At 37.6% G+C, this 21,786-nt stretch overlaps 1 protein-coding gene across 2 annotated transcripts in view; it reads left to right on the top strand.

Moving 5' to 3' along the window:
- Positions 1-21,786, top strand: part of cdh8 (cadherin 8) — a 228,626-nt gene that overhangs the window by 147,485 nt on the left and 59,355 nt on the right. For both annotated transcript variants that reach the window (XM_088333954.1, XM_088333955.1), the window contains one exon: positions 18,374-18,493. In XM_088333954.1, coding sequence (XP_088190080.1) covers positions 18,374-18,493 — 120 coding nt within the window. The remainder of the gene's footprint in view (positions 1-18,373; positions 18,494-21,786) is intronic.

Here is a 21,786-nt window from a genome sequence, read left to right as displayed (position 1 = left end):
AAAACGGAGTGCCCGGAGGAAACCCACGCAGGCACGGGGAGAACATACATACTCCGCACTTCGCTAACCACTATATGCTTTTGTCTGAAGGGACGATATCATGACCAACTTGGGTGTTTGGGCATTTGGGTTGGCCATGGTCAAAAAAATATGTAAATATGTTTTCTTGCTACTTTTTCCCTTTTTTTATTTTCTTTGTTTTTGTGTATGTGTTTGTCTTGCGGTTGGTCACCCCTCTCGAGGGATATGACCAGGGTAGATGGATAGATAGAACTCTGCTTAAGAATGTCTCTACATAGTCTCAGGTTACAAAGTTCAAAATACAGTACAGCATTCACTGCTATCAGCCACTCCAAGAGTTTTACAAAAAATGGACAGTGAAAGCACACCCCCTAGTGACGCTTTTCACTAACTGGTCTACATCGACCAACTAGATGTCGCTTCAAATCTACCTGGCAACCAGTGCACCTGCGTGAGCCCAGCATGCTATTCGTGTCACCATCGCAATGCTGTATAGAAGTGTCCGATCTACAATTTTTGAATATACATTACTCAAACATACATGTTAAATTATAATGTATGCTTGCATATGTTTGTCCAAATCACACCTTTATTCTTTTAAAAGTAAACATTGAAAAATATATTATTTTTCAAGAACCTAGAAATGTGACTTTTGGGAGACTAGAAATGCACCATATTATGTAAGGTAAACAAAAAATGCTTAGCACATTGTATTTAACATTTTTACATTACAATTGTTTCTTTCGCTATTATGATTGGTTTAGTGTGGTCACATGTCATGCATATTCGGGAAGTGCTAGCAAGTAAGCCTCCTGGATTTTTTTTTTTTTTAAGCTAACTGTTCTTGTTTAGTATCCAAACCTTTAAAACTGCTTCTGTTGTAAGTTTGAAATTGCATTTAAAGGTTAAGAGGAATACAATGTTGATTTTGTCATATTTTAAATGATTATATTTCCTCAAAAAAATGACATTTTATTAGCTAAACAAATCATTTTGCATTAGCTAACACGTTGATGCTGATGTAGCCAAAAACTAACATTACATCTTTTTTTTTAGTGTTACAAAATCTTCAATCATTAAATGTATGTCTGAAAAAGCTCATTGTGGAATAAAAGTAACTATTTTGGGACTACATTTGGTTCACATGGGATCAGTCTCAGATTTAACGTAAAAATCCAAGGTCCCAAAGACATCTGATGCTGGGCAGTCTACTATTACTATTAAATACGAGTATTACGTAAGGGGTAATTTACAACGGCAGCTAAATTTACGTTGCATTTACCATTCATCTTTTCATTCATTATCTGCACCGTTTATCCTCAGTAGGGTCGCGTAGGTGCTGGAGCCCATCCCAGCTATCCTCGGGCAATGGGAAGGGGACGCCCTGAACTGGTTGCCAGCCAGTCGCAGGGCACACAGGGAAAGACAATTGGCTCGCTCATTCACATCTAGGGACAATTTGGACAGGCTAATTAACCTGAAAGTATGTTTTTGGAATGTGGGAGGAAATTGGAGTGCCCGGAGGAAACCCACACAAGCACAGGGAGAACATGCAAACTCCACACATGAGGTTCCATCTCATGAACTCAGAACTGTGCCGCACACGCGCTAACCACTGCTCTGCCGTGCTGCCCTTGCATTTACCATATCTAATCCCATATAAACCAAGTTTCAAAATATAAAATACAATTATGGTCAGGGGGTTGGCTTATTTGTGCATACAGAAAAATGTAGGCATTAGACAGATAAAGTCACCCATGCCTGTGTCCTTATGCTCCCCTTTGCCCGGTTTCTACTTACTGTTGTTTTAACCGAAACCGTTGGAATTGTGTTTTGAAGAGAACGCATCTCATCGTATTGTTATTCAGTGTGTTTTATTGCCGCTAACAATTGATCCCAAGAAAACTAGTGCCAAGGGGTAGGAGAAGTGGAAAACAGTGACAAGAACGATTCAATGAAATAAATGATAATGAAAAAATGTGTGGCATCAAGTTGTTGCTTACAAGTTCAGTTAATGGTTTAAAACAGTTTTATTTTCATCTTCATTGCCTGTGTATTGATATTATTATGTACAAATTTAAATACGGTAACCATCACTTCGTATGTACATGTTTCAATAATACCTGGGTACCATTTTTTTAGTATGTGGCTGTTCAGAGCAGCGGTCTCAAACTCAATTGAGTTGGGGGCCTTTGGAGCTAGGCTCTAGTTGAGGTTGGGTTAAATGGGGTTTTCCCAAAACACAGCACTGATAAAAAAAAACATTCTGCTGTTCTTTAGGGGACAGTGTTTTATATGTTTCCACTAGAGGTTGCTGCACTGTGTAACACAACCAGAAATAGTCCAAGGACAACTCCAAGCTACGGAGACTAAGAGTAAGAAAAGTAAAAAAAACAGAAACCCGTGAAAAAGAAAGAAAATGGAAAGAAAGAAAATAATTAAAGAGAAAAAAGGAAAAACCATCTAATTATTTTTCCTTTTTTTCTTTTCAATTTTGTATTTTTTGCTTTCCATTTTTTTTAATTTTTTTTTTTTTTTTCTTGAGTTTTACTGTTTGTCTCATTTATTTTTTAATGTTTATTTTTTACTTTTTTTGTCCCTGATAATTTTTTATATATTTTTTTAAATGTATTTTTTAATTCCTATTTATCTTCTTTTTAAGAGTAATAAGGTGCATTTTTGTCGCTCGGAGTATCCATATTTCATCTTTTTCTGCTGTGCTTTTAGCACTTGATTTCAATGGCACGAGAGAATACAGATACGTCTAATGGGGAAATACTACACACTGCCCCTTTAACTTTCATAATAATGCTTCGAACTATCATCCTGGCGAGTTTGAGATCCCTAGTTTAGAGGGTCAATTCCCATGTGTTGTGTGCTTATATGTAAATATATGTGGTATTTGTAATACAGTGGAATAATAATTGTTGTTTATGTACACATATTCAGGTATTTATTTCATTTAGGATAATGCTTTTTTAGAAGTGTTTTGGGGTAGTTGGCTTATATGCATTTTATGCTTAAATGTGAATAAATCTGAAATTGGAGATACTGTGAAACATCTAATTTTCCATTTGTTTGAATGCTTTTAACATAAACTGCATATGTAAACTACCAACAGATCATACAGGAGTAAACCCGTATGGAAAATGTAAATTCTTACCCAGCATCCTTTGCAAAAACTGTGTTGCCCACCCAGGAAAAATACAAATAAAACGAAAACAAGGTGACGTGGCACGGAAGCGTGAAGGGCGGCCACTCCGTATTCATATGCATTCAGGCACTGAGCCTTGCAGAAGGATTGCGCTGAGGCGAGGCAAGAAATACGAGGGGAGCAGAGAGTGTCGGGGGGCTAACGGCATCCTGCTGCGAGCGCGAGCCCTGCTAAAACAATAGTGTTTATGTCTGAATGGCTGCACGCCCAGTGGGGACCTCAAAAAGAGGTCTAGCACGGAGACCGGGATGAATAAAGATGGGCAGAAAAGCGAGCAGTGGAGTGCTCCATCCGTGCCGCACGGCGGTGGGCCGCTCAAGCTCGGTTGCACACAAAGAGAAGTATTAGTGTTTACTTTTTTATAGGGAACCCATTTGCATACTTTTGTCATCCAGCTGGAAGCTTTTGAAAAAAATATATTTTTACAGGAAATCCTCCCCTGTGGTGAAAAACGTTTCCGTAAAACAACTGCAGGTTCTGTTGTTGCTTTGAGTGATTTGAGTTCTTTGTGTAAACACAACATGAAACAGTTCTGAATCTATAAATAGGACAAAAAAAACACAGCCTATGATTTGATTGTGTTCAATGAATTTGGGACATTGTTTATGCCAATCAATCACCCCAATAATGTATATATAGTTTGCCCATTTAGGTCTGAAGTTTCAAATATCTGTAGAGTGTTATGATTGCCGATTCAAGGCACTGCCTAATTGGCGCCAACAGCCCTGAGAGCTGAATGGCTAATAGACTCTTTTTAAACCCCCGGCTTTCAAGAGAACCCTGTCAGATCGTTGCGAACCGATGCTCCCAGCTCGGCAAACTCTCACTTTCAGACACTTTTCCGGCCCTGTAAAAACAGCCTGATACCTGTTGCCAACCTGTTTCCGGACCTGATTCTGCCCTCATCCGACATCCCGACAACCGACCTGTTTTTCCCCGCTACCTGCCTGACACCAGTTGCCGACCTTGTTTCCGAACTCGATACCACCCTTGCTCTCCCGTCCCGGCTAACGACTAGTATTCCTGCAAATCTACGACCATCCTCGCTCGACAAGGAAGTGCCACTTCCGCGTTTCCAGCCACCTGCTACCCTTGTCCGTCAACCATCGGATCGTGGAAGCAAGCCCTACTCTCCCTCTTTATTAATAAAACTGAGTAAATGAGCGCCGTTGGGCGCCAGCTGCTGCTCTTTGCCTGATTTGCTTCCCTCCTATTTAAACTTAGTGCTCTCGTTCACTACTTGTCAGTCCGTCAATGAACCTCTGCACTCGCAAGACTTGTATTTTGACTCTGTCCGATATCCTGCCAGTGTATCCAGTATCCGGTATCGATCCCGCCTGTCTCGTCCTGTCCAGTATCTTGCTGCAGTCTCCAGTACCCGGAAGCAATCCCGTTTGGTCTTGTCCTGCCCGTTATCTTGCTATAATCTCCAGTATAATCGACTATGGTAACTATGGTATATGCTCCCATACACGTCCACATGACATGCAGCTGATGCCCTATATCTGTTTAAAAAGTAATGCATACCTGCAATTTTAATGACACGTGTAACTAAACAATAAATATTTGAAGAATAATATACCAGTAATAAAGATAAACAACATTTTAAACCATTTACTCTAACTTTCAGCAGCACTTCGATGCAAGACACTTATTTTTCGTTATTTTACTTCCTCGTTTGTTATTGTCACTGATTTCCACTTTCCCATATCACTAACTTTCTTGCAACCCAAAATTACGGGCAATGATATGCACTAAATCATAATAAAATGAGATGTCGTCCCTCTCAAAAACAATTCGGATGACACCCAATGACTAAACAGGAATAAGAGGCCTAAGAGAGAGGCTAAGGAAACCTAATAATAAAACAAAATCAAAAATAATACTTTGTTTTTCCACTTTTTTTAAATGCACCTTTTTAATAAAACATAATATAATTAATTATAGTGAAAAAAACACTGCAAATGATTACCTGTTTTCTATATTATTTTTTTTTCTCAACTCCCATGGTGTCCCAATAGATGGCACACTTAAACCACATTGAACATGGTTGGACTGCACCATCTCTTTCCAACTGCATGATTGGTTTCACAGAAAACTTAAATGAGCCTTTTTAGGATGTATATACCGTAAATTCCGGATTGTAAGCCGCTACTTTTTCCCCAAATGTTCAGCCCTGCGGCTTATTCAGTGAAGCGGACAATTTATGAAAATTTTCTAACGGCCACCAGCCCCACTCGAGTACAAAAGGAAAACATTAGACCAGTGGGATAAGTGGGATAAGTGGAATAAGTGCACCGATGTAGACTGCATTCTCTTAATTTACGTTTGAATTGTCCGTATGAAAAAGTCCTTTCCTATATTGAGGAAGACGATCTTGATGACGTCAGTTATAAGGAGAAAGATGAGAATGGTTTACCGAGAATTTCGCATTTGCGGTACGGCTTTTTTTAACAGACGCTTGAGGCTTTTCGAGCGTGTTAATAGTATCGTGTTGCTACCTTCCAAAGGCACAGTTTAGGATGAAAGTTATATTATTATTATTAAAGCTCTGAAAACTCTCTCGGTGTACCGTTTTTCTTTGTAAATATGTGTAATATGTATTTGCAACTGTATATTTTTGTGATGTATTTATTTGTATTTATTTGAGACACTTATTCTGCACGAGCGAATTAAAAAAGAGGGGCGGAGCAAACGCAGGCTGATGGAAGGTGGGGACCGATAAGTGTTTGTGGACACAGCAGACAATAGTAGATATATATTCTTCCCACCCTTACCTTTGGAAATATACACTTTTTTTCCTTGGATTACTATCAATGGGTACCCAGAATATGCAGGTCTGCAGCAAACCATATGTACCTGTATCATTTTAGGTTCATTATGCCGGCTGTGGTTTTACAGACTGTGTTCTTCAGTGGAGGAGCTTGCTCTGTCCACTCCACGCATCGGCCCGGTATTGCAGTACCTCCGGGAACGGTGCATTCGCAATGATCGCAACAAGGCTATAGGGCTAGGACCTTAGCTTAGCCTTTTGGCTGAGAGTAAGTGTCCCGGCTCCTAGGCTTTGTAGCGTATAATGAACTGACCGATAACGGATAATGGATAACGAATAACGAAGATAGATCAATAACCCCTTAAAAACCCCAAACCCCACATCTAACTTGCAATCGCAGGAACTGAAGATCGCCTCGGTTAAATTTTGTACTTGTGCTACGTTTTATAATGCGGACCCATGCGGCTTATATACAGGAGCGGCTTGTGTGTGTACAAATTAGGTTTTGATCTTAAAATGTGGTGGGTGCGGCTTATAATCAGGTGCGCTCTATAGTCCGGAATTTACGGTAACCCTTAAACTCTACTTCCTTTGTAAAAAACACAGTAGAATATTTTGCTCACATACTTCAAACATTAAATAGAAACAATATAGTTTTACACAATAAATAGAAACAAAATCATCGGCCGTAAAACTAGTTCCATCCAAATTCCAAGTAATTGGCATATTTGCTCATATTTCTCTTTTTTTTCTCAAGTATAGAAGTGTTCCGTCTGCAATCGTTAAATGTTCCATAACACAAAATCCAACATAAGACTTTAATTAAAGAGCATATTTCCAGTCATTTCCAAGGTCTTCATGATAATAAAGAAAATCTCTCAAGCGCTCTGTGAAAAGCTTTTTCATTGAACAATCAAAAACGACCTTGTTTTGTGTTACTTGACGCACTTTTGTTTTATAAAAGGAAAATTAAAGTGAAGAACAAAGGGTGCCATTTTGATGCTAAACATCTTATATTCTCGTAAAATAGGCTTGGAGGAAAATGTAAACTATTAAAAGGAGTTGAAGTAAATCGACTGCATTCATTGTACCATGCTAGAAAATCAATGATACCGCATTGATCCGTCAATGCTCGTAATGATCAGCCCTCCAGTCACATAATTGACGTATCATTTACTGGCATTGCGGAACACTTTCAGGACCAAATAATGAGAGAGTCTAAGAATTCAACTATATTTCCTCTCCTTAAGCAGGGTCGGAAAAGAAAGTAATAATGCATAACTGGACAGGCGAACAGACACCAACCCCTTAAGAATGGATCCCCGAAGCAATGGAAATGATTAAGCCGGTGGTTGCCATTAAACTAGAAATTAATGAGATAGGCTATGCTGAAACACGGGCACTATTAGACATGAAGTGGATTCTAGTCACTACAGTACTTATTCCTTTTTTTTTTCCCCTCTCCCTTTTTTTGACAGAAGCAATTTCTGTCTTAGTTTAACTATCCTTTCTCTCATTGCTCTTTTTTCGACTGTTATCTTTAAAACTATTATGATTTAACTTACATATTGCAAAACGCAAAAGTTGCATTCTGTACAGTTAAAGCACTTTAAAACGTATTCAAAACTTAAAATAAAATGAAGACATCAAGGTGAGCGAAATCCCTGTCACCACGGATACCGAGGTCAGGTCAACACTTATGTTGAAGTGCGTTAAACTTAACTAGCCGATCACAAACAGCACATAAGTTTTGACTTTATTATTTTTGTTTTTTATTCTTTTCATCATCTTGTCAAAACATTTGCACTGTTTGTGATCGGTTGGTTAAGTTTAACGCACTTCAACATAAGTGTTGACCTGACCTCGGTATCCGTGGTGACAGTGATTTCGCTCACTCTTGTTGGTGATAGAAAGGAGTGGAGAGGTGTTGTGAAAGGATAGTGGGATTGTGGACGCGTTCTAAGGATGGGCTGGGCACCCGTATGATGCGGCAGGGGTAAACCAGTGAAAGCTGTCGGGCCCTGCTGTTGAACAAAAGAGTGTGTTGTGTCACCCTGACCCGAGTGACATGGCCGCTTTCTGGTGTCCCGTTTCATCTGGAGGGACGAAAGCAACCAACTTAGGTGCCGAGGTAACTTGTTTGTGTGTTTGGGCAATTGGGTTGGCCATGGTCCAAAAAATGTTGTGTGGTTTTTTTTTTTGTTATTTATTTCCCTTTTATTTTCTTTTTTATTGTATGTGTGTGTCTTGCTGTCGGTCACCCCTCTTGAGGGACATGACCAAGGTAGATAGATAGATGGATAGATTATTTTCATACATTAATGAAAGTCCTCAGCTAACCATATTATTATAGTTATCATTATTGTTTCAAGTCATTTTCCCCACCTTTTTTTTCTTTCTGTTTTTGTTTGTTTCCCTTGGATGGTGTAAATGTGTGGCTGAATGATTTGTTTAGGTGGGAAACGTCATACTTACTAAATTGTTTTTCAATGGAGACCCCTATGCTTACTGTTTCCTTCAAATGTTTGTACCACCGTTTAAGAGAAAATGTAAATACAAATATTTGAAGAAAAAAACTAACTAAAAAAGACGTAACCAGTCGCATGTGAACGACGGAGAAATTAACAAAATCACCGTTTATACAAGGGCAGCACGGCGGCGCAGTGGTTAGCGCATGTGCGGCACAGTTCATGTCATGGGAACCTCCTGCGTGGGTTCAAATCCAGCTCCAGACTTCCTGTGCGGAGTTTGCATGTTCTCCCCGTGCTTGCGTGGGTTTCCTCCGGGCACTCCGGTTTCCTCCCACATTCCAAAAACATGCATGTCAGGTGAATTGGCCGTTCCAAATTGTCCCTAGGTGTGAATGAGCGAATGAGTTGTCTGTCCCCGTGTGCCCTGCAATTGGCTGGCAACCAGTTCAGGGTGTCCCCTGCCCACTGCCCGATGATTGCTGGGATGGGCTCCAGCACCCCCGCGACCCTACTGAGGATAAGCGGTGCAGCTGATGAGATGAGATGAGACCGTTTATACACAATCACTCCATACCCATTTACTCCTTTTACTCATTAAGACACAAGGCGAGGAATTGTGGTTGGCATGAGTGAGGATGAAAAGTAAAAACAGAGGGGCATCATTGGCTCCATGGAGGCTAGTCCAGTATTTGTTAACTTGACAGGTAATTAGACCAACAATTGAGGTTTGGCTTTGTTCCTCAGCCTAAATCAACTTGAATTAGTCAACATACTGACTCTGTTAGTAGGCAGAGAGAAGTTGCCCATGACTTTCCTACACTTTGAAAACACTTGGGTTTAAAGGAACCCAGAATTGTTCTAAAAGATGGATGATTTGGATCAGTTTGATCGAAGTTTCTGGGTTGATTTGAACAAAAACTAAGTTTGCCTATAAAAAATGACACATATTAGGTTCTTCTTTTACAACGTGCCCCATTTTTGGGGGTTATTTTTAACACAAATTGACGTCAAATTGGGGGATGGAATAATCGATGCTCAATTATTTCGCACAAAATGACCATTTGTTGGGGATTTTAATGGGAATGATGAATCTTTTTTTATTTTTTTATTTTTAATAAAATGATCCAGTTTCTGTTTTTTGTTCTTTGTACATATGACTGCCATTATTCAGTATGCCTTTTTTTGTAAACCAGATTTATGGTAAGCTCTGCTGAACTAATTGTTGTTGTTTTTTTTGGGAGTTATTAAAAATAAAATAACAAACCTTTTCTCTTTGTTACCATAACAACCCAGAAGGTTAAGGCAGATTTGCCAAGGTAATGGATAAGTCACGCTTGACCGATATTGGAGTATTTTGTATCTGTTTTTAGAGCTTTGCAGGGACTTGAACTGACTCTTGACGGTGTTAAAAATTGTAATTGAAACAATATTTTATCAAAGTAAATATATATATACACATATATACATATATATATATATATATATATATATATATATATATATATATATATATATATATATATATATATATATATATATATATATATATATATGTGTATATATATATTTATGTATTTTAGTTTAGTTTGGTTTAATTGCATAAAAAACTATGCAGTATGCGTTTGTTTTCAAAACCCTATTGTAAACATACACAACAAACTCACTTGTTTCAAACAGATTTCTTCCTCAGACGTTTGTCACCCAATTGCAGATCCAAACCATATATTTTTTCCACAACATTAAGCTGTCAATTCTTCTTGTTTTTTCTCGGACCGCTTTCAATTCCAATCCATTTACTCCCTCAAAAACGCACTTGCGTTTCATCCTTCACTTCACTGGCCGTCTGTGTAAACACGGAAACAAATCGTGTAACACTTTTGGTGGCCCCTATTGTACGTGCTAGTGTTTATCTAGTCATTATGCTCACTCATTCTGGCATGCTGAAATCCCTTGTTTATTGCTGTTATGGGGGACCAGAACCTCCTATGATATGCGGGCACCTGCAAGTATATGTCAGGGGGCAATTTTTGGTTAAGAGCTTTGACTGTGCTGAGCACCCAAAGTGGGTGTTTTATGTATGTATTTATTCATTTATGTATTTTTTTTTTCCGTTCCACTTAAAGTATTTTAGGATCATTTGTTACTTTTTAGGAATCTCACGTACCATTAGTGAGCATCACATTACACTTCAAACAGATCCAGAGTAGCACTGACAACGATTTACATATACAGTGGAACCCCGGTTCTCGACCATAATCCGTTCCAGAACCCTGTTCGAAAACCGATTCGGTCGATCACCGAAAATCGTTTTTTCCCATTAAAAGTAATGTAAAATCGTTTTAATCCGTTCCAACACCCTGAATGTTTAACATGAACGTAAACATGAAGCTAACCCAGGATAATCGTACCTTCGCGTTAGCGTAATCTTCCGTACGAAAGATTACGCTAACATGAACGTGTAAAAATCAAAAAGGATTATGAATAGGATTTCTTACCTTTGTGGTGGACGGTGGGGAGAGAAAAATCATCAAAAGTTTTTCAACCTCTTCCAAAACTTGCGGCAGTTGATTGCTTATAGCGCTAACTTCCTTAGCCGCATCACTCGATTTTACAGCCTCCCTATTCTTTACTATCGTACTGATAGTAGATTTAGCCATGCTGTATTCACTAGCAAGATCGGAAATTCGTACACCTCTTTCATATTTAGCTATTATGTCTTTCTTAAAGGCAATACTTGGACGAACAACTTTTTTTTTTTTTCACCTGTCCTGCTTGCACCAACCTTCGTCGGAGGCATAATTAGGGGCTAAAACACCCGTACGCCGCTTATCGCACCCTAGTGTACCGGCGTTCGAACTCCGATTTTTTTGACCGAACAGCAAAGCAAGAATTTCTCGAAATTTCTGGTCGAACACCGATTTGTCCGAACTGAGAGGCGTTCGAAAACTGAGGTTTTCGAAAATAAGAGCCACCATGCATAATATAAATGTGCTCTTTTGGTTTACCGCTATCAGCAATAGGGATAATTGATCACAGCGAAAACAGTGCAGCACATTTGAGGCAGTCCAAAATGGCATGCCTCAGTGGCCTGCATAAAAAAAAAATAAAAAAACATAATGCGGTCCCCTGCTGTCAGTTTTAGTTGACTGCGGATACTGGATAAAAGCCAAAACAGTGTATTGCATTTTAGGAGGGCCTCATTGTCACAACACATAAAGAAATGCACGCTGCTGGTCCCTGCTTACAGTGATAGGTACTAGTGATATTGGATCGGGGCCACAACTATGCATTCTATTTTGAACCACACGAATGCAGTTAATTTCAGGATGTAATACAGTAGTGGGAACAAACAACCACCAGGCCTAACAACAGTGCGCTCTACCGATTTCAGTTTTGGCGACAGGGGGAAGGTTGGTGCAAGCAACAGTTCATTTTAGGCAAGCCACAATGTCACGCTTCAGCGACCTGAAATGGCAGAAAAATGTTTGGTCTAAAAAAATATATGACTTGGATCACAACTATATTTAATTAGGATAATGTATTCCGGGCACAACAATGCAACAATCACACTCTTCTCGACAAAAGTAACTTCCGCCGAACTCGACTCGCAGGAGTATGGGAGTGGGGATTAGTGATCACGCCTGTACGAGTGCCGTTCTTTTTAGGTTTTTATACAGTAACAGTAAGAAAAGGGCAACCAGCCCCGAAAAAAAGTACATTTCACTGGTTCCTACTCACAGCAAAATGTGATTAGGGATGATGGAATGCAGCCGTTGGAGTGCAGTACATTTTAATCAGATATATGGTATTGAAAACAAAGAGCATCCAATCCTAACATAAATACACTCTAATTTGCGATCGGGGATAATGGATCTTGGCTAAATGAGTGCAGTTCTTTTTTTGGTTGACACAACAGGACAAAAGCACCAAGGGACCCGACAGAAGTGCGCTCACTTGCAGCATTATGTGAATATTTTTCAACCGGTAATACACCGAGACCACAAAGTCTGAAGCTCAAAGTAGAGAGGGATTACAGTAAAACGTTCTCCATCGTAGGCATTAAAACATAAACCCCCCCTCTTTTTTTTCCTTTTTTTGCGGCTTTTTTTTTACACCAGAAGAAGTTTGAAGCAGCCACTGTGATGTAAAATAAAAGTCAATAAAGTCAAGCATGGAGAAAAATTCCCACTTCCATTGGCAAGTTTACAACATATGCATGCCAAAATATTTTGGGGAAGCTAATCTGTTGATTTTGAACGGAAACAAAAAAACAATGGTGTTCTAATCCCTCACTTTTTATACCTTTAATCTGAAAGTGGTGGGGCGCAAGAAAAAAGAAAGATGGAAGCTATTTCATGCCTGGTCGCTTCGACTGCTTTTATGAAGCACCACACCCTCAACATCCCCCTGGTCGGGATTTATAAAGCCTGTTTGCAATAGTCAGACACCTTTTAGAAGGACGAAGGTACTTTTCATAATTAGCGTGTGTGCCCGGCCGCCTTCCCCCGCTCGAGTGGCAGTAATTTAACTTGAGCAAAGATAAGACGTGGCATCTCCGGGAGAAGGTGCAATTTCCTTCGCTGTCTTTCTTGTTATTCATTTGACAATTGGCAAACATCGGCGGCACACAGAATCTAATTTGTTCCTGGACGCGCGGTAGGCCTGATTTTAATGATTGTAAAGGCAGCACTGTCTGCTAAACTTCTAATATGTTCTGTCCCCGCCAAAATAAAAGTTAGTAAACTTGGAACTTTGAAGTAACATTTTCAAGAGAATATGTGATATTTTCATTTCTGGACTCTTTTCATGTTAGACGAGGTATACGCCAGAGCAATTTATACATTCAAAAATGTGAAGATAATTTAAAGTCATTTCCATTTTAAATGACCTTAAATGTTCAAATAATTGCCTTTATGTGAAGATAAACCTTGATTTTGTTTGTTAATTATCTACACCATCTCTCAATAGTTTATTCTAATTATTTAATACGTAAATGATTTCAAAATATGTCAACGTTCTATTTATGGTTACTTTCGTGTAGAACAAAATTTCTCAAATACCCACTCTCATGTAATAATTACGATTTGGGGATAAGTGTTTTTCACATTGCGTTGACACTACAAATACATGAGTAAAGGTGCTTTGATATGTTAAGTAAAACATGGCTCCATTTGGAAGAACTTCTAGGCCGAATCCATTAAGTTATGACTTCCATCCTGCTAAAATCTCTTCTGAAATATATTTATAACAAAGAGCTTCGGGATACTAAGGATCCTCTGGGTTGTTTTGAAAAAAAACAGCACATTACTTTAGACAAAATGTCCAATGACGGGTTGTTTTTTAAAACAAGACCCATTTTTGAGGTTCGGTTTACACAAATGTACCTTATTTTGGGGGTTAAAAAATGTATGATCAACTATCTTGTACACAACGACCATTGGTAGGGTATTCGGATCGGACAGATTGATATTTTTCATAACATGATCCAGTTTCCGGGTTTGTTTTGTAGAATATGACTTAGTATTTATTTTTCACGAGTTATGGTGAGTTCTTTTGAACTTTTTTTATTCTTCCTAGTTATTTAAAAGAAAGAAATTTATTTTTTTCCACAACAACCGAAAAGGATGCCAAATTAACCTAGGTAATGGATCGGTCATGCGACGCAGCGAATTGGTTATTTTTCACCTAACTGTTTTCAGAATTTTTTTCCCATTTTACATGACATATTTGCTGAAGTGATTCATGCAAAATAAGAAGGTGATCGAAAACAATCCTTATTCTAAATGACCTCAAATTTGTGAGACCTACTGACAACAAAGAGCTACCAAATACTGAGAATTTACAATTATTTTCTACACCAGTTAATGGCGAATTACTTAATGCACATTTTTTAATGAAAACTACAAACATAAAAACAATTAAGTTGTTTTTATTTTTTGTATTGAATCAGTTTATTCTCACCAATATCAAACTGATTTTGGTATTTCTTGTGTATGCCATGTTCATGTTTTGTATCAAGTTCCAAAATAAACTCATGATAGCTTAAATCCTGGAAGTAGAAACCATGTTCTGCCATTCAAAACAAAATAAATACTAAACAGTGAAACCCTATTTCACAGGCTCAATCCTTTGTTCATATTTGACAAAAGCACGGTATTAAAGTTTTTTGTTTCTTTACAATCACAAATAACTACTGTACTGTCAAATGATAAACAAGATGAACAGTCTTGTTTTGCCAATAAGAATGCACAACATAATGCTTGATGCAAATATTTAAAGTAATAAAACTGTGAAAAGTAAACCGCGTTATAGTGAGCGATTATTGTATACAATACTGAAAATGTACGCAAAGTTATTCATGATCGATACCTTTTTTTTAAGCGATACCATTCCTTAAAGACCACGTTTAACTTTAATATGGCATTCATAAATGCTACAAGGAAAACATTTCTAAATCTTGAAAATGTTTATTTAGGCTTCATTCTGAAGTACCATTTTCAATATTTGTCAGTATTGATAACAATTTTAGTTTGCGTCTTGTTTTTACTAAGTAAGCTGTAGTTTGCGTGTATCTTTCGTCTCCGTACTCAAATTCCCACAGTGCTTTGTAGCATTAACAACATATGCTGGATAAGTTAAACTGCGCATGTATACAAGCCACCAGTTACCTTCCTTTCCTATACATGACATGTCAATCAGATACTGAAAGGATTGACCCAACACTTGCAATCGGAATCCTCACAGTCAGACAAGACTTTAATCAGTTTTGTGTTTGTTTACAGGACTTTAAAACCAGAATACTAACAGCTGGCTGTTTCCAATTGGGTTATTGCCTGCATGTAAACATACCCTTTGAGCCTTTAATATGAGTTTTTTTTTTAATCTGACTTGAGGATATCTTTGTAAAATCAAGATACAAAGCTTTAATTCCTTTGAGAATCTACAGACGTTTATGTCTTTGTATTTTGTGTGCGTGTTTGATCTTGGATATGTCTTGTAAACATTAAAAAACATGACTCAGTTGACCTCCAAGGAATTATTAGGTGCGTATGGAGTTCAGCCAAGATGAAGGATTTTTGCGCTGTTTGTTGTTCTAACAGTGGCCGTTCAAAGTGGGAATGTACAGAAACGGTTGTGTCAAAGGCTGCTCTGTTTTCGTGCGTTTGCTTATGATGACATAAAAACTGCTCGTTTGTCTGCAATGTAATCACCACAGGAGGTGAACCAGGCGGAGGATAGCATAAATCTTTTGAGACTGTGATTTAGCAGAGTGGTGTGTCTCAGATGACCGCCCTCTTGTGAAAATATCAGCTCAGGACAGCGACGATGTTTGTTGTTTTTGTCGTTGTTTTCTTAACAGTTATTCAGCTGCAATTTATTTGTGATAAAATGTTCATAATACTATTGTTTGGGTGTTGCATTACTCCGTTCACCAGAGGGCGCCTGATCCCCTTGTAACATGGACGGGTATTACAGTTGAGGGGTGGTCCCAAAAAACAAAAATAGTCAAAATAATGACATAATATATAATCGTAAGTCCCACATCAAGCATGAATTTTGGTGCCAAAATTGTCTCCATTGTCCCTACAACAAAATATTACGACAAAAATACAACAAAATTACTACATAACTATGGATCAAATTAAGTGCTTAAAAAAGTGAACTAATTTATAATTTTGATTTAATTCTAAAAGGAAAGAAAATACTATATAAAAACTACAAATTACTATTACAGTATGGATAAAATACAAAGCTACTACTAAAAATATTACGACAGAAGTATTACAAAAACGACAGTAATGTTGAAGAAAATATTCAAGAAATACTAAAAAATACTATGAGGGAATTATTACAAATATATTCCAGAAATACGACAAACATTCGACTATGGAAAAACTTCAAAAATACTTATACAGAAATACTGCAAACTTACCACAATAGTAATACTACAATACAACATTTCTACTACAGACATATTACAACAGAAACACTACCAAAATAAGACTTAAGACATATTACAACAGCAATACACAAAAACACAACTACAGTCGTACTACAAAATGTACTACAGTCATACTCCAAAAAATAGATTAAATATACACTACAAAAATACTTGAAAAACACCACTCTGGAAATACTACAAATACATTACTGCATACATACTACGGACAAAATTTTTATATTTATATATATATATATATATATATATATATATATATATATATATATATATATATATATATATATATATATATATATATATATATATATATATATATATATATATATATATATATATATATATATATATATATATATATATATACATATACAGTATATATGTAAAGGAACCATTATATTATTGCATGAAGCTTCCATCTCGCTTGTGTGTTGTTGTTTTTCTTTTTCTTTTTTCTGCCACATCAAGACCTGTAAGCCTGAATGAGTTTAATTTCACTAATAACACCTTAACAGTCTGTTTTAGTGTGTTTTTCAATAGCCTGATTGAATAGTGGCTAATCTATTTGGAAAATTTCCCCTGACACTAGCACTCCATTGTCAGTGCGAAAGTCCTATGTGGAAGCTGCATAAAAGCATTTTTGCACTCTTTTTCAAGTGAGCTAATTAATACCTTCAAATTCGAGAGGTAATACAAATCTGAAACACAAATCTATGTTTTTTCTGTTGATGGATTTTTTTTATAAATTCGCCGACATCCAGAATAATGACTTGAAGCTTGCAGGATACATATCTTGTCTAATCAAATCAGAGTGCCAATTCAAGTAATCAAATAACACATTTTAAAATATATAAGTGTCTTCTTGTGTTTGACATGTTTTAATTTAGGTAAAAACAGGAATTACTTTGTATTTTGTATGTTCTTAATCATTTTGCAACAGACTTGACATCACAAAATGAACAAATGACCTGAAAAAAAAGGATGACAGGTTTATGGGACCCTTCCCCAAAATAACTTTAAATGCTTCATCTATCAATCATAAAATAATCATAAACAAAAGATCACATCTTGCATCATTATAACAATCCCTAATTTATCCATTCAAAGGATGCCATTGTTTGAATCACAGTACATACCGTATTTTATGATTTAGTAGATTTTCTTCTCCCTTAGGTCTTCTCTTTACTCTTTACTCAAAACATTGTCTGTAAAACCTGATATAATTGGCATAATTGGCTGTATAACGGTGCACTGCTGATTTGAGTGTTTTGCGTGTGCCTTATAGTCTGGAAAATACGGTATTTGTGTTGTCTTGTTGACATTGTTCAACAGTATTTGTGTTTTTGTTAACATTACTTCTTTTTTTGGGTTGGATTCTCCGGACTTTTAATCTGAAACAGTTGATGTCATAGAATTATTTTGTTTTACATTCTGTTAAGGGCTTTCACGTAGTATTGTTTACTCTATCTGCTCTATAACTTACTTTTTAAAATATTGATTAACGGAGGGTCTTATAGTTGTCATGTTGACTTTGTATTTTCGTTACATTCCTTATTTTTTCATTTGACTTTCTTCACTTTTGTTCGAAAACAGTTGTATAAGTTGCATTACGTTTTTTACCATTTGCATTGCAGTTATTTAACACAAAGTTGAAAATTGTAGGCTTTTTTTAGATAGTCATAAACTAACTCAAGGGGCAGGGGTCCAATTGTTTAATCATGAGGAAATTTTCAAAAAAAAAGTAATAGTAACCGATCCGTATGGATCAATACTACCCTGTATTTATTTGGACCGAATCATTACTAAAATTTCAAGTATTTCCCGCCTCTAGTCCTTGTCCCTTCGCTTTGTGTGCTCATTGGATCTAATGGAACACATTTAACCCTAACACCTTGTTTACAGACAACTGTTTATAATATGCTGTTCGTCTGCAGGGACCCCTGTGACACGAGTTACTGCCACAGATGCCGATGACCCAGTGTACGGCAACAGCGCCAAGCTTGTCTACAGCATCCTGGAGGGGCAGCCCTACTTCTCTGTGGACCCTAACTCAGGTGACTTTTATTATTTTTCTGATCTCTTGGAAGTTAACTACAAAAAAGCAAACCAAAATGTATAACAGATGCCTGGAAACACTAATTATGGCACAAACTGAGGAATGCTATGAGTAGTAGACTTTTAAAGTGACACCTTGTAATACGTGACCGATAGATGTCGCTAAATTTTGTAGAGCAAGAGAGAAAAATGTGTGCTACAAAGCATAAGAATACAAACTCCTGAGACCCAAAGCATACAGTTTTTTTGAAAGAGTTTGCTTGTTTGTATTCTTTCTTGTGCCATGTATTACTCATTTTTGGTTGAACTACACATGACAGCGGCATCTTATGGCCAAATATTAGACATTGTCCCTCCATGGGGGATGAACTATACAGTAAAGTGATCTCTTGCTGTATAGTGGTTTAGCTTTATCGATTTTGATACTTCACGGATTGTCACAGTGCCTTGGTTTCTGCGCTCTGATTGGTTTATCAGAGGGATATGCTTTCTATTGAAACTCTCTACAGCTAAACTTGCTCTGAAGCCACATAGGAAGCTTTGGCACATCCTAGTGGCTCTCTGGACTTTTTTCAAATATATTTGATGATCAAAAAATCTGTGGTTCCTGTAGGACATAAATGGTTTTCCATAACCTCCACATGATGGTGGCAAAGTATCAAGTCAATTAAAGTGAATTGTATCCTGCTTAACCCATAAAGTCGTGCAACATTTTATTGTTATAATATGACAGTACAGAAGTTTTTTTTTTTAAAAAAAGGACAATACAAAATAAAACACACTTCACAAACAAACAATCAAGTGCAGTACTTTTATTTTTTTTAAACAAATGCATGAGCCTGTAAATAATACTAAGACTGTGTAGCTGAATTAACCAAATCCCTTGATAACAACAACAATAATAATAATAATAATAATAATAATAATAATAATAATTTAGATTTCAGATTTCAGATTTACTTTATTGTCATTCGTATACACGTGTATACAGAACGAAATGTCGATACATCTGACCCGCACAGTTACTTTGAACGTCAGCCGGGATAGATAAGATTAACCATGTCTTCGTCAGAATTTTAGCGCAGCAGTTCGTCATCTCGCGGTTCGATGCCACTTCCAGTTGTTAAATGGTCCAGTTTATTGTCCAGAGAGCGAACGTTGGAGAATGGATGGGAGAGGCGTTTAGCCTTTAGCCTAGCTGTTAGCACGGCCCGACAACCTCGCTTCCTCGTCCGGCGGTCACGCCCTGTCTTGCCACTCTGCTTCGCTGCTTTGTAGGCCGCTGGGTCTTGTTGACATAGCAGTCCGTGGCTAATAAACACTCCCGAGTGGTCGTAGCACCGAGCGCTTGATGTCTGGATGATCGCATATCCAGCAAAAAAAAAAACTGCGATCGTATCTTAATCTGCAGTTCGAGCCGACTTTGTGCGCCGTCAAAACTGAGTCGAAGACTGGGTCTTATGGCCGACGTGTAAAAAACTGTTGCGAGCCGATGCAGTCGCAGCCGAACAGGGGCGCCGCCATGATGTGATCAAGATCTCATCTCATCTCATTAGCCGTACCGCTTATCCTCAGTAGGGTCCCGGGGGGCTGGAGCCCATCCCAGCAATCATCGGGCAGTGGGCAGGGGACACCCTGAACTGGTTGCCAGCCAATCGCAGGGCACACAGGGACAGACAACTCATTCGCTCATTCACACCTAGGGATAATTTGGACCGGCCAATTCACCTGAAATGCATGTCTTTGGAATGTGGGAGGAAACCGGAGTGCCCGGAGGAAACCCACGCAAGCACGGGGAGAACATACAAACTCCGCACAGAAAGTCTGGAGCTGGATTTGAACCCACGACAGGTTCCCATGACATGAACTGTGCCGCACAAGCGCTAACCACTGCGCCGCCGTGCTGCCCGTGTGATCAAGATATTTATTAATAATAATAATGATAATAATAATAATAACAATACATATTATTTTATTTATTCATTTATTATTTTATTTTGAAATGCTTTTTTCCGGGCATCTAAGGTCTCTGCACACATGATAAAGAACAGTTATGTCAGTACAAATACATATGTACAACAGATAAAAAACATACAAAACAAAGGACGTTAAAGGAACATTAGGTACTATTTGGCAATTAGCAATCTTCTTTGTGCATTGCAACACTCGTTTTTGGTTACACTATACAATACAACGACATCACAGTCGTCAAATATGTTACAGTGTCTGTGATGTCATAAAATGAGGATGTGTTTTAGTTCTTATAGGTCACAGTTGCCCTAGATTTCTGACTTCAGAAGTCTCAAAGATAAATCACAATATTAACCCCACATTGTGTTTGCTGTTAAACGTCATATTGAAATATAATATTGTGAATGTGCTTAATTGCTGTTGAGATTGTCATGATTGTTTTCTGTTATTAGTGTCAATAAATTTGTTCAAACCAAAAAAATATTAACATCCTTGGCTTCTTCTCATCCTATCTAAGTACTTGTATATATATATAAGTTACACATTCTGTATGCGTTACATACTAAGTAAAATCAAGTATGCACCTGTTTTCAAATGCATGATGATGGATGGATGTACACACATGGATAAAGGGTTCACGGATTCTTTAACCACCAGAGTTGTCGAGGCACCTTTTCCTGTGGTGTGTATTGGGCGCAAGTACAAAATGGCGGAGCCAATTCTTCTCCAGGCCGTTCCCCACATGAAACACTTGTACATTAAGTACTGCTTTCCCTGGTTACCAGCAGCAGGAGAAACCTTTAGATCTTACTCAGATACAGCAGCGTAATCATCTAGTCGCTTTTCTTTTTATACCAAATCCTAAATAAATGGGGAAGAAACAATTTGGTACCGATTTTTTTAGTATGCCCATTTTGTTCACTACAAATATGTAGATGATGATTAAATCGCCTTTCCTGGCAAGCATAACACACAAGTCCTCCTTCCAAAAAGAGTCAAGATGTCCATACAGATAATGGTGTTCAAGCTCAAAAACACTTTGCTGAAATTCTGTAGATTATGGTGCTCCAAATAATACAGTCGGAATATATATTACCAGATGAAGCACGTGACCATAATGATGACAAATTAAATCAGGTAGAGTAAAAATTAAAAAAAAAAAAGATCCAAATACTGATAGCTACAAAATCAACAAAAATATTGTTGATCTGTTTTATCTCCAAAATAAAAACAAAACAAAACAAAACAAAAAAAACAATCCACTGTGCTAAATTCTAACTAGCACCTGTGCCAACAAAAGCCCCTTTTTATCCCCTTCACT

Source organism: Urocampus carinirostris, chromosome 4 (assembly GCF_059441175.1).
Source record: "Urocampus carinirostris isolate Australia breed hairy pipefish chromosome 4, RoL_Ucar_1.0, whole genome shotgun sequence".
Classification (NCBI taxonomy): Eukaryota; Metazoa; Chordata; class Actinopteri; order Syngnathiformes; family Syngnathidae; genus Urocampus; species Urocampus carinirostris.
This window is presented reverse-complemented; position numbering and strand designations above follow the sequence as displayed.